General features: G+C 36.9%; 1 protein-coding gene across 3 annotated transcripts in view; it reads left to right on the forward strand.

Annotated features, from left to right (window-relative positions):
* Positions 1-13,700, forward strand: part of Glra2 (glycine receptor alpha 2) — a 201,268-nt gene extending 187,568 nt beyond the window's left edge. For all 3 annotated transcript variants that reach the window (XM_005358746.3, XM_005358747.3, XM_026784926.1), the window contains one exon: positions 12,194-13,700. In XM_005358746.3, coding sequence (XP_005358803.1) covers positions 12,194-12,475 — 282 coding nt within the window. In that variant the 3' untranslated portion in view covers positions 12,476-13,700. The remainder of the gene's footprint in view (positions 1-12,193) is intronic.
* The last annotated feature ends 617 nt before the right edge of the window (positions 13,701-14,317 follow it).

Consider the following 14,317-nt stretch of genomic DNA (forward strand, 5'->3'; position numbering starts at 1 on the left):
CTGTGGCATCATTATTGAGGTGAAGCAAGAAGTTTATTTTCTAAACAGGAGATAGCATCCTCTATCAACAAATCATTACAGTGCTCGTAGTTCTTCATTAGTATAATTCATTTAACTGGGTAAATATTGGACCCCTAGACAATAATACTGCATCTCACTAAGCTAAGAGAATATACAGGTAGCTCATTTCAGAGAGGTAGATTACCTGGCATGGCTTATGAAATAGTTTCCACCAATGTCATGTTTCGATTGGCATTTTAGAAAAGATTTGTTTATTTTATACATGCGTGTGTTGTATGTGCATGTGTGTGTGTTTGTCTGTGTGTTTGTGTGCACCACATGCATGTGTGTGACCATAGAGGCTACTGGACATGTGATTCCCTGGAACTGGAGTTATAAGCAGTTGTGAACCACCTGATGTGGGTGGTGCTGGGATCTGACACTGGGCCATATAAGAGCAGTAAGCACTCTTAACTGCTATCCATCTATCCAGCCCCCTGGATTGCTATTTTATGTCAATTTTAGGTGTTTTTATATTTTTATTTTTTGGATTACAATATAATTGCATTTCACTCTTCCTGTTCTTCCTTCCAAACCTTCCCATATTTCCCTCCCCACTTTCCTTCAAATTCATGGTTTCTTTTTTTTTTTCACTAATTATTATTGCATATATACATGTATATACATATATCTACAAATTCCTTGATATAAGGTTCTTGATCTGTATAATATTACTTATATGTATGCTTTCAGGGCTGACCATCTGGCATGGGACAATCAACTACCTTTTTCTTTATTAAAAATAGATTCTTCTCTTATACAACAAATCCCAACCAGTTTCCTATCCCTCAACACCTCCCAGCTGCCTCCCACCTCCCCTCTCCCACATATCCACTCCCTCTCCATTTCCTTTCACAAAGGAGCAGGCCTCCAAGAGACGGCAACCAAAACCAACAAAACAAGATGCAAGACAAGGTGAAAACCTTCCATTCAAAACTGGACAAAGCAAATCAAGAGGAGGAAAGGAGTCTTAAGAGCAGACAAGAGTCAACGACACACCTGCTCGCTTTGTTAGGCGTCCCACAAGAACACCAAACTATACAATCGTAATGCATATGCAGAGGAACTAGCTCAGACCCATACAGGCTCTGTGATTGCTGCTTCAATCTCTATGAGTCCATGGGAGCTCTGCTTAGTTGTTTCTGTGGGCCATGTTCTCCGGTGTTCTCCACCCCCTCTGACTCCTACAAAATCGACTTTTACATCGGAGAAGAAAGATAGCATTGACTCGGGAGCACATTAGCACATTCAAGCCTACATTTTCATAATATTTCTAATTTTATTTTATGCCAAGACTTCTAGTTTGAGTACTAGCCCTAAAAACCCGAAAATTTGGCGCAACGACTCAAACAGCCTGTTCCAGTTACTGGGTATTATATATAAATCACTTCAATGCAAGGGCACAAACAACCGACACAGTGTTGTGCTCAGGAATTTGGAAGGAGCAGAGCAAGGATGACTTTTCACTGCTACATGATTTCTGGAATCTCGGCTGGAAGACTCAAAGGTTGTCTCCTACTTGACAAGTGGGAATTAGGCATCTGTACCTTATAAACTCACATGTCGGCTGATGAGGAGCTCCTGAGACTGAGACTGCTAATTATAGTGCCCATGTATGACCTTTCATGTGGCCTAGCATCAACCGAGCAGCTGCAGGATATTGGGCTTTTTAATAGGGCAGCTCCTGAATCCAAGCGCGTATGAGCCACGAAACAGGGCAGACTCTCTGTCTCCTAATTAAACTATCACAGGAATTCACAAATTGTCGTGTTACTGCATTCTTTTAGTGACAAGCAAGTCACAGGCTTTTCCAGACCAATATCTGGGAATATAGATCCCTAGCTCTCAGAAGCAGAAGTTTCAAAGTCTCATCAAAGAAAGCACGGGGATGGGAGACGTGATAGAGGTCATTTTTGATAAACATATTCTGCTCCAATATTCTATTTCTCCTGTGTACACAAGTCATACTTGTATTTGCTCTCAAAACCAAGCAAATGCACATCTACATGAATAGTAAGCTAGAAAGCTGCTTTTTCTTTTTTTGCTAATGTTATTTTTCTACATAAGGAAAACAAATTAATAACTTATAAAAAAGCTTCGCAGAAAAGAGTGAGTGCAATTATAGAATTAAAAGACACTTCAAAACTCAGGATCTCATTACTGACCTCAGACAAGATACCTCAGGTTGAGATCTGTTAGCAGAGTTTAGTATGAAACCTTATGAAATAAGATATCGAATAGAAAATATGAAGATGCATGTACTGCCACAGACATTTCTACATACTGCCACAGACATTTCTCTTCAAAATTAGTGAAAATGAGTGATGCGCAGCAATCAACGGTTAACAGGAATTCTAGAATGTGGAAAAGTTTGGATTGTCAGATCGTTGGCTGTGGATCCATCCATGGAAGTTGTTCTATGTGTTTTTGTCTCTGTTTTCTGGGTGCTTATTCTGTTATTTGATTAGTGTTTCTTCCTAAGACATGACATTTGTTCGTAACTAAGTAACACTTGTAAGCTATTTTCCCCACCACAGAAGACTAAGAGCTCTAAAAATCCTCTTTTCATTATGCACTGTCTTTGCTGCTTTCAAGCTAAACAGGTACAATTCCCTTATCTGTTGGAGCTCTGGGGATATCAATTTATAATTCATGTCATTAGACAGAAGTCATAGCCATAAATCTCTTTGGGATAAGCCCAGTATCCATTTGACAAGAACATATTTTAGAGATCTACTCCACAGCATGCTTAAGTTAATAATAATGTGTTATATATTTCAAAATTGCTAAGAGAACCATGTAGGTGCTGTTACCCAAAAAAATGATAACTGATAAATGCAGGATGATTTAGCTTGGTATAAACATAACAAACAATACATTTTCAAAACCTTACATTATTCTCCATAAATGTGTAGTTATTATTTGTCAATTGAAAATAAACCTTTCTCGAGCCAGACATAGTGGTGCCCACCTGTACTCCCTGCACAGCAGTGACTGGGGCAAGCAGATTGTGAGTGTGTGGACAGCCTGGATTACTTGGTGAGACCTTAACTCAAATTCAGAAAGAAAACTGACTTTCTTAACCCAAGGCTCCTTCTAAGGCTTCTGTGGCACAAATTCTTAGAAGTTTGCTCTTTGAAGGAGATGAATTGCCAGGCCTGCTCTTACAATCCTAGCAAGACTTGCTGTCACTTCAATGAGCTCTCAAGGCATTCATTTAGATAGTTTTCAAGTTTTAACAAAGAAATCTTACAGACCCACTCTGGATATGGTCTTTCTCTTGAGGCCTGTTATTATTTAAAGACCTTTTAAAAGCTCAAAAAAAATGACTCTGGATCCTTTATATTTCTTCTAACATCTAGTAGTACTTTTAATACCTATACTATTCTTTCTGGAAATCTTTTTAGCTAGATCATCAGAATTATAACATATATATTGTATTTTCATATTGTCATAGGATAGTGGATGAACTTTCCACTTTCTAGATTGCAACAAATGCTTACTTCCTTTTTCAGTCTTGTAATCATCTCCTTGAAATACTCCCAGTTTCTTCTGGTGCCTGGTCCCAGAGACAATGCTACAATATTTAGGTATTGGGGATACTATCTATTATGAACATGGCTGTATATTACTTCATGATGAAGTACCCCAAATCTTAGTGGCCTAAAATAATGATAATTGGTTCTTTATCTCTCACAGTTGCCGCGTGGGAAGATTTTGGGAAGGCCTCAGTTGAGGTGCTTCAGCTTAGGGTTTAACCCTGGATGCAGCTAGACAGCAGAAGGAACTGAAATACTTAGCAGCTGAGACATATCATTCCCTTCTCTCTTAGTCTCAGTGATTATTCATTTGCTCTCTCTACATGGGCTCATTATTTTTTTTTGCACTTTAATTTTCTCCAAGCAGTCAGACAACTGGCATAGGTCTAAATGTACATCCTAGCAAGTCAGAATGAAACGCCAGTGCTTATTCTGACCAAGCTTCTGAAATTAACTAGTGTCAGTTTAATCATGTTCTGTTGAGTAGAAGCAAGACAAAGGCTCTTTCAAGAAGAGATTTAGACTCCCATGCAGTTTGAGAACGGTCTCCAGGGTAAGTTTATGAGTTCCCACCCAAAGATCCAAAGGAGAGCTACTCTATAAAGCCGTGGAATGTTCAGCTAACATCAGCATCACTTTATCTTCAGCATCATAATGGATTTATTCTGAATCCATGATCATTTACAAAAGTTGCTCTATGTAAAAAAAAATGAAAAAAAACTGAAGAAATAGTTAAAATTTGAACTTTAAAAGTCTTGGTTAAAGGTTGACTATTACCATAAGTTGTCTTTAGGATTTCCGTCTTGAAAAGAGTTTTAAGTAGAAAGGTGACCAGTCATGAATTAACATGTAACCAAGTATATACCTCCAAGTGAGATGGCTCCAAATATTTCCATCTCAATTATATTTTTCTTTAGCCAAAAAATGATCTTCTGTACTGTCTTCTTTCTCATCATCCATCTAGTAATTTACATTGGAAGCTGACCTTGATGATTTGAAATCTGTTTTAGAAATGTTTATGTTAATGTTTGTGTGTATATGTAGATGTATGTAATATGTGTCTGTGTATCTTTTGTTAACTACTTTTGGTTGAAATGTAAGTACATGAATGCCAAGTAATTCATAAATAAAACTCAGAAATTCTTTCTTCAAAAATCAATGATAGGTGGCCCTAGCAGGTATATAATTTCAGCATTTGGTGGACTGAGTCAGGAGACTATGAAGTTAAAGACCAGCCTAGATTACAAAGTATGACTGTTTAATAAACCCAGTGATGCCAATATTCTCTCTTGAAAAAGTAAATGACCCATTGCTGGTGTGAATTTTCTGTGAAAAATGTTTTTATTCATAACCTATTTAAAAGGCTGAAAATATTGATTTATTTCACCACCTGTCATTAACTAACAAGGGATTCTGGTCCATTTTATTAATTTTAACTTTATCCAGAAAATCTTAGTCAGACTCATCACCCATAATTGGGAAAGGAAACCATTTAAGGCTTGATATAGATAAACATTCACAAATGTCTAAGACTTCTAGTGTCTTACACATCATATAGCTTGTATTCAGACCAACTTGGTCTTGAATCCCAGCTTTAAGATTTGTTAATAATACATCATTACAAAACCATGTAGCATTCCTTGGCCTCAGTTTCTCTTGTGATTTACAAGGTTGGTCTCCCAATGAAATTGACTACATATATAAGTACATAATATGTAGTCATAAACAAAACGTTGTACTTATCTAATATTCATATATATACATATATATATATGAACTCATATATATATATATGAACTTTCAGTATGGAGAAAGAAATCAAGGCCCCCACTATTGAGGAAAATCCCTTAAGGAAATATAAATAGCCAGGCTTACAATTAAGTGTCATCTAGTCATCATTTCTTTGGAGGATTTTGTCACTAAAATTTTATTGTGTTTGGACTCACACTATTTCTTAAGGAGGGCTAGGGACTACTCCATTGTGGCCTTGTGTTGATTGAGGCACACTATCCTTGATTTCCAACTGAGCGATTTCCAGTTACAGCAGAAAGGGCACTAGATCCAATCAAAGAGTCTTGGTGTGGAATGTGAGGGAAAGATACTTCCCTTACCCCCAGCATTTAGAAATTCTCTACTTCCTCTTTTCAAGTGCATAAAAATTCAAGACATGGGGCTTGCTAAGTATTTTCTTTCTTAAGTACTGTGTTCTTTAATTACATTTCAATCATTCTCTTACAAGTTCACCGTATTGCAATTCTGGACAGCTTTGCATTCAATGCAATAACCAGTACATCTAATGGCAGGTAAAATAGATACACAAAATAAACAAAGAGTAACAACAAATCTGTAATAATTCTAAGTGCTGAAGCAGTACTTTCTACAATAGACAAAATTTGAGATATTATGAAGAGGATATAGAAATTGAATGCATTGAACCTTTCACCAGATGAGTCAGTTTCTATAGAAAATTTACAAAACAAAACATAACAAAACAGAGTGACTGGAGGTATGTACCGTTTGAAGAAAGATGGTGGATTGACAGCAATAGTTAACAGTTCCCAGTTGATTAGAAAAATAAAAAATAAAAAGAATGGAGCTAAGCCGAAAATTCTTTCCTAATTGGGAGCATCTGACATACATTAGTTGGCATATTCACAGGTCGTGTATACAGATTGTTCTTTATTTTAACTTCACTTTACTTTTGACTCAGTCTTATCTCCATTTTGCCGCCACATAGGAATCTTGCCATATTGCTATAACATTTTATTCTGAACCTACTAGAAAGTGAATTAATCATTCAGAGTAACAACACAAACAAAAAAATTCCAGATCAGTTGCAGTTATGTTTTTCAAAATCAAAACTGTATCCTTTGATTGAATAATTTATGTGTACGTATTTAATTTAAAAAGCACTGAGCAAGCCATTAAGGTAAATAAGAAGAGCCTTAACCTTGCCTTAATCTTGCCTGTATATCAGGAATTAAGTAGATTGAATTTTTGTGGAAGAGAATTTTAAAGAACTGATTTAATTAACTATAACTATGCTCATAAAGCATATTCAAAGTACTGTTGAATGAATGAGGAAATGGTTTTCAAGCATATGGGAACCCTCTTGAAATTCCACATTACTCATTATTCACCAAACATCTATTAAATGCCCACAGTTTGCATGACAATGTGTAAAATAATGATATTCAAACCTGATATCCTTCTAGTCTACCTCTGGTACTAAATTGAGTGAGTTATTCTCTTTAGCTGTCCATTCACAGTGTGTGGTGAAAGGCTATAGAAAGGGCATGAATGAGGCAGACTGAAAAGAAACATGAATGTGCATATTTGATACTTTTTTATGTGCTGAAAACAGGTTACTAGCTAACCATTCCTTTTATTTTCTTTCAGAACTTGGGAACTTACATGAATATTATCTCACTCAAGCAGTGGTTTATGCTTAATCATAAATTTCTAAATGGTTCTTGAAAGAGAATGGGAATTTGTGAGATTCTGCAGTCATGGAAAGAAGAAAAGCACATTAAGTTTAGGCAGATAAAGAGAAACGTATAGTAAAGGGTTACTTTGATTTGAAAATTATTTTTAGACTGATAATACGGAATTTGCTGTACATTTTACAGACAGACAGTAGAACTCATCAAAGCCAGCAGTTTCAAACATGTTACATTAGAATCACTGGATGTTAAAATCTGCAGTTTCTAAATTCTCACTCCCAGAGTGCCTGACCCCTCTGGTCTTGAATGGAATGGGATGAGATGCACACACTATATATTTGCAAAGTTCTCCAGCAGCCACAGCAGAGAGCCATAGCCCTAGTGCAATCTTCACGCTTTTAGCATGAGGAAACCGTGAACTGAAAGATAAAATGATAATGGCATTGCCTGAAACAACACAGTTTATAAGCCTCCACCTTAAATCTAGGACCCGAGTATTCTAATTCCTCATCTGAGTCTCTACAGTATTTTTACACCGCTCACATGCTGGTTATTGGTAGTTAGCTACATCTGAGTGGAGACCATTTCCCTGCTCAGTAGCCCACTCTCATTCTAGGGAGTGCTTTCCCTGTCTTAATAAACTGTCTCCATTTTCCCTCTGTTAAAAAATAGTAGTTAGAAAATCTGAGGTTGTTCCCTCCTCCTAAGAAACTATGTGCTCCCTTTCTTGAATGAAATAAGTATTCAGACAGTTATGACAGCCCTGTGATGGTTAACACATCTGTTTATTCTATATTTTAAGAACATTTATTTGAAACTTTAAATCAATGATATCATTCACATATTTTTCAACATAACATTTTCTTCAAATGAGGTACCCAGTTCTTCTTTCTACCTTGTCTTTAACACATAAGAGTCTTTCTTCTATGTCTTCTAGAAGAGGTGATGCTTACCTCTGAATTTTTTGTTTGACATCCTAAATTTTTCATATTCAGCTTTATTTTACTCAGAACTTTTTTTAGTGATCCTATTTCTTTGTTAAATTCTGTTTTAATGTCTTGACCTGTTTCTCTTATTTCATTCAACTGTGTTTTTATAGACTTCATTAGGGGGTTTACTCATAATAACCTCTAACATTCTTGAACATCTTCATAATTGCTATTTTGAAGACCTTTTCTTGTATTTCAGCTATATTGAATTTCTCGGGACTTATTGCAATGGATATATATATATATATATATATATATATATATATATATATTTCTGACAGAGCTTTTGCTGTTCATGTTTGTGTTTTTGCACTGGGGTCTACGCATTTGGAGTTATGATGTTTGAGGTGTTTTATGGTATTAATATCTAGTCTTTTATTTGTTGGGTGAATGGTCCATTCTTTGGTTACTGTTGCCTACTCTGGATCCTAGACAAATGCAGTGACGCTGGGGTCCCTGGTATAGAGTTCTTCTTCAGCTCAGTGAGTGACAGAAGGGAATAGAGATGGGCTAAGATGAAAGGCTGAGACGGGCCTCTGAAAAAGCTAAGGGTCTGCACCAAGAGGTAGAGCTCCCAGTGAATGAAAGTGGGGTGGGAGAAGGGCCTCCTGCAGGCAGGCTCCTATAGGAGTAAGTTTGGAGAGAAAAGAATAGAGGACAGGGAGGATTCTGAAAATCTTCTACTTGGATCCCAGCCTAATGGGGCTACTGGGGATCCTTGTAAAAGGCATTTCAGAGGTTCTATAACTGAGGAAGGAATAGAGATTGGCTAGAAGAGATAAGAGGGGAGGAGCTAAGTTGTGTCTTCATCAAAAGTCAGAGTCCCCAGGGAACGGAGGTAGGATGAGAAGAAGGGATCCTGCAAGCAGGTGGTTACAGGAATAAGAATGACTCTAAAAAATCATTCACATGTTAAGAAAAAGAAATATGATATAATATTTCAATCTGAACTTAGTTTAACCATTTATCACTGAGTTCATGCAGTTGTGCACATGGGATCACTCAGATTCAGAGCAAATATTCTTTACCAAATTCCTTGCATGATAATATCTTTAGGTTATCTCTCCAATTAGATTCTGAAAGTCTATACAAGTAGAATTTTTCTCCCAAGGACATTAACTGTCTCACTTCTTGACAGAAAATCAACACTCAACAGTTAACTGCTGAATGAAAACGTTTTCATTAGCTTCCAGTAAGCAATGGGACATTGGTCACTGAACCAACTTGTAAAGGACAATCTAACCTGAATCAGAGTATTGAGGGATGGTTCTATAAAGTAGCAGTTTTGCCAAGCGGTCGTGGCACATACCTTTAATACCAGTAATCGGGGGAGACAGAGGCAGGTGGATCTCAGTGAGTTTGAGACCAGCCTGGTCTCCAGAGCGAACTCCAGGACAGCCAGGACTGTTACACAGAGAAACCTTGTCTCAAAAAACCTGATAGATAGATAGATAGATGGATAGATAGATGGATGGATGGATGGATGGATGGATGGATGGATGGATGGATGGATGGATGGATGGATGGATGGATGAAGTAGGAGTTTCACAATCACTTTATACAAGAGTATAAAGGTCTGATTCATTGTGCTTATAAAGGGGCTGATTAAAGGTTACAATTTATGTCTTTTTTGATTGTATTATAATCATTGGTTAATAAGAATAATGAAGAATTCATGCCTAGTACTGTAACCACAGGCAGATACCCATGGCTGGTAAATTCATGAATGCTACAGGAGAGCCCACTACCATCACTTCCCTAAGGCAGCATAATTCCCAACCACACTCTAAATACTCATCCTTATACTCACAGATAAGTGGAGCTTTCACTCCTCGACAAAGAAACTTCATTTTGCAGCAAGTAGAGAACATTGCACAACAGGTCAAATGCAAAGAGCAAATGTCTGTGGGGTGCCTATCTCCAACTGCTACATCTACAACACAACTCCCATTCCTAAGGCTCAGGGAACATCACACAAGAGGTGGTAAAATGATTAAATGAGTCAGCGGACCAGGACATCAGCTGTGTAATATTATCTTCTATATATGACAGGGAGCTGTATCCATAAAAAACTTAAGACTGTCACCACCTAAACAAAGCTACACAATGACAACCCTGGTCAACATGCCAACATGAATAGGGAAAATCTCCCAAGGCCTCACCCCGAGATGAAGAGTTACAGGCAATCAATGGCTGCTAAGAAAGGGAGAATCAGACGTCTCCATGGATGCCTCCTGGTAATTTATCCAATCCCAAATGGTCATCCTTAAACATATACATATGAGAAGCACTAGATGGAATCAGAAGGCATCATTTACATAAGCACCCATGTAACAACTGTAAATAAAGAAGAAGAGGCCATGAATTTGAGAGGGGTTTGTGAGAGAAGTTAGAGTTGGAAAATATAAGATGAAAATACGGGGTTCATGTGTCAAATTCTGAAACAATCATACAATAAACATAAATATCAATCAAATAAACAGTGAATAACTAATGTATCAAATGAATGAGCCTCTCATTTCCCAGTCTGATTTTCCTGGAGATCAACTATATATGGAAAACAGTGGCATAGTGTGTTGAACTCACACCTCCTATCTCTCTAGCTCAAATTCTAAGTCATTGCCAGGCTGCAATGCAATATTCAGTCACATTTACAGATGTCCACACCAGAGGCACTATATCACAATGGGTAGTGTTTGATAAACCAAGGCTTTACGGACTCTATTAAACTCTAGTATTCATTTTCAAGCAGAATGTATTTCTCACAGAGGGAAGTAGCATGTGGGTACCAAAAGGAAGTAGCATGTGGGTATTAATCTGGTAAGTAAGCCACATGGAAGTCAATCTGCTCTCCTTCCTGGGTTCTGCAACGGCCCATCTGAGTGCATGAACTATAATTTACCCTAACCATTCTGCAATGCTTGCACGGCTCTTTAATCCATGCACTGCTGTCTCTCTTCTCATTATGTACTCAATGAAGTAGACTAAAAATACCTACTCTTGCCTTTCTTTACCTATCCAGGTCCTCCTGTGACTTTAAAACCTCATTTGAATGTACTAGGTACAATCTGTCTGCCTCACTTCATTTCAGATACAGATGAGCTTGCATTCATATTATATTCAAAGTTCTCTATTTGGCATACTTTTTATATGTGACTAAAAGTACTACAGACATAGACTTCACAATGATGAGCTAATATTAATATCAAGTTTTTTTGTATTTTGGGAAACATACCATTATCATTATCAGGTAAACTAGAAAGTGCAGTGGAATATTACATACCATTATAAGAAGCAGTGAGCTAGCTAAAACAGAAGATAATTAGACCAGTGGCTGTTCAGAGATATGATGCTATCAAGCAAGTCATTTAAATCTCAGCTTTTAAACTCTTCCTCTTGACATTTGATCTCTACATTTGACTCAGTTATATACTCAGATTCCATTGGTCTCTAAGGTGATTTGCCTTTCACACAAAGTAATAAAAGGTATTTTCTGTCTTGCATCTAATTTATAGAGAAATAACCAACATAAAGCATCACTGCCATCGAATAAAATGGCATATTTGAATATGGGAAAGAGTCTTACTGGCCAAAGACTCAGTGTTAAAAATCAATACTGGAAACACTATCTTGCTACAGATATACATGCCAAGTGATGAATATTTAATCTCTAATATACAGCTAAAATGAACCAGAGGGCCAGAGGGCAAACAGTTTATAAGAGATTTATCTTAAATTGAATGTTAATCAAAGAACAGAGCCATGAATGGGTCATGATAAAAGTACCTAACAAGTAAAAGTAAAAGTGTTTTTGGAAAAAGAAATGAATGAATGTCACTTTTCATATATTTATAATACTGGAGTTTTGGAAACTGGTTTTAAAACAGTCTAATCAAATCTATAGATTAGTAAACAAGATTTGGGAAAGTCAATACTGAATATAGCATAGGTGTTTCCTTTTGTATTTAATTTCTCTGCCTTAAAAGTTGATGAATTATATTTGCACTATGAATAATTGAATTGAACCCAAAAGAGTACTCCCTATTCCAAGAACCTCCTACACCAACAGTTAACTATGATTTATTTTTTAATTCTAAAGAATTTTAAGAACCTTCCATCAAATTTAACTGACGGTCTGTGCTTCCTGTCTCTATTCTCCCAGGAAGAAGAAGTGACTCGTGAAAGTCGTTTTAACTTCAGTGGTTATGGAATGGGTCACTGCCTCCAAGTGAAGGATGGTGCAACTGTCAAGGCGGTTACACCTGCCAATCAGCCTCCACAGCCCCAAAAAGATGCAGATGCCATCAAGAAGAAGTTTGTGGATCGGGCAAAACGAATTGACACCATATCGCGAGCTGCCTTCCCACTGGCCTTTCTCATTTTCAACATCTTTTACTGGATCACATACAAGATAATTCGGCATGAAGATGTCCACAAGAAATAGATGTACCGTATTAACGCTGGGACCTTCTTGCCTAAGTGTTGTGCTTGTAAATACACAGTAATATTGTCTTTATATCACTTTGACAGTGAAGAACATTGAGGGAGGGGGAGGGAGATCATGAGGGTGGGGCTTCTGGCACCTACATGAAAAAATAGATAAGTTCTATGGGCAATGAAGAAAACTGTACAAAATTAAGGTGTTGCAGAATCACATGAGCATAACTCCCATCCATAGTCTTTAGCATTGTTCTTTCAGATGACACATCATTCAGACATGATGTGCAAAATCAAGTTCTTGAGGGCTGATTATATTCTGGTTTGATTTGGTTTTGATGAATTCTGGTACTGAAAAGTTAGTTTAGTGCACACACACACACAGAAAAAACGCTTACCATCTGACCATAGCGACTAGTCTATTGTAAATTGAGGACCAAACTTTTTCAGGAAAATGCTGCCTCGTTTTTAAAAACAAGCCTCCTGAGCTATGATCTTTACAATATCTGTAATTAGTGTTCCACCCAAGAAATCCTTTTGTGGGGTGTAAATTCTTTCTACTTATCCAGAAAACAACAACAAAATAAACACAAGTGACAAAGAACAGATTTCTACTCTACTGTCTGTGTAGGTGTGCACTTTGATAATATTTTTTGTTCCTGGATGTAAACTGGGGGTTTCATTGTGTATTGTGTAATTGGTTTGCCAGTATATCTTCTTAAAACAAATGCTTATTTTGTGTTAGATGAAGTTAGCCTACTATGTATATTTTTTTCACGTTGGCTATATTTATGTGTGATTTAAGTGCCCAAGTGTAACTTAGCTATTGCAGCTGCTCAGCCACAGTATTTATGGAGGTGATGTGTTCTGAATGGTGTAGCTCAGATTAGCTTGAACTTCCTGTTTCTGCTCTCATTGTAGCTGTAACTACTGTTCTAACATTGACTGACCTATAATTTCTACTTTCAATCTGAGTGAATATTGTTTTAAATATCTTTGATTAACTTAAAAGATTAAAACTGTACTGTGATTTTCACAACACGGTGCCTTTTTGGTACCAGAGCTATGTGGTTTGAATCCTGGCTACATGTTTTAAGTAAGAAAAAAAAAAGATGTATTTTTGCTTACTCAACAGACAACCTGTGAAAATATACGGAAAGAATTACATTTTACATGTGCTGTAAAAGGGATTATTTTAAAAAAAAAGCATTTGTTCAATTTCAATAAAGATAAGTGTGTCATTAAGTTTCCCAGTGTCTTTGAATTTTTGTACTAAAATGTAAATCATTTATGTGGCAATAATAACTTAGATGTTCATATGTGATCTTCCTCATGAACTTGAATCACTTAAATACCTATTGTGTTATTTTTCTTTTCATTATATTTTTCTTCTTGAGGATTTCATACATGTACACGGTGAAATATGATAACATACACCCTTCAGTTCCTTCCTCACTCTTATTAGCAATCCACCCTCAAGGCTCAAAGAACATTATGGAGGAAGAAGCATAAAGAATATAATAATTAAATGATATGGGATGGTTGGGATAAAGGAAGGATGGATATGGGAGCAGGGAAGCATATATCTTAATTAAGGGAGCTATCTCAGGGTTGGCAAGAGACTTGAACCTAGGCAGGCTCCCAGGTGCCCAGTGCGATGTCCCAAGTTAGTTCCTTGGGCAGATGAGGATAGGGAACCTGAAATGGCCCTATCCTATAGCCATACTGATGAATGTCTTGCATATCACCATAGAACCTTCATCTGGTGATGGATGGAGATAGAGAAAGAGACCCACATTGGAGCACCGGAATGAGCTTCCAAGGTCCCAATGAGGAGCAGAAGAAGGGA

This window comes from Microtus ochrogaster, chromosome X, assembly GCF_000317375.1.
Source record: "Microtus ochrogaster isolate Prairie Vole_2 chromosome X, MicOch1.0, whole genome shotgun sequence".
Classification (NCBI taxonomy): domain Eukaryota; kingdom Metazoa; phylum Chordata; class Mammalia; order Rodentia; family Cricetidae; genus Microtus; species Microtus ochrogaster.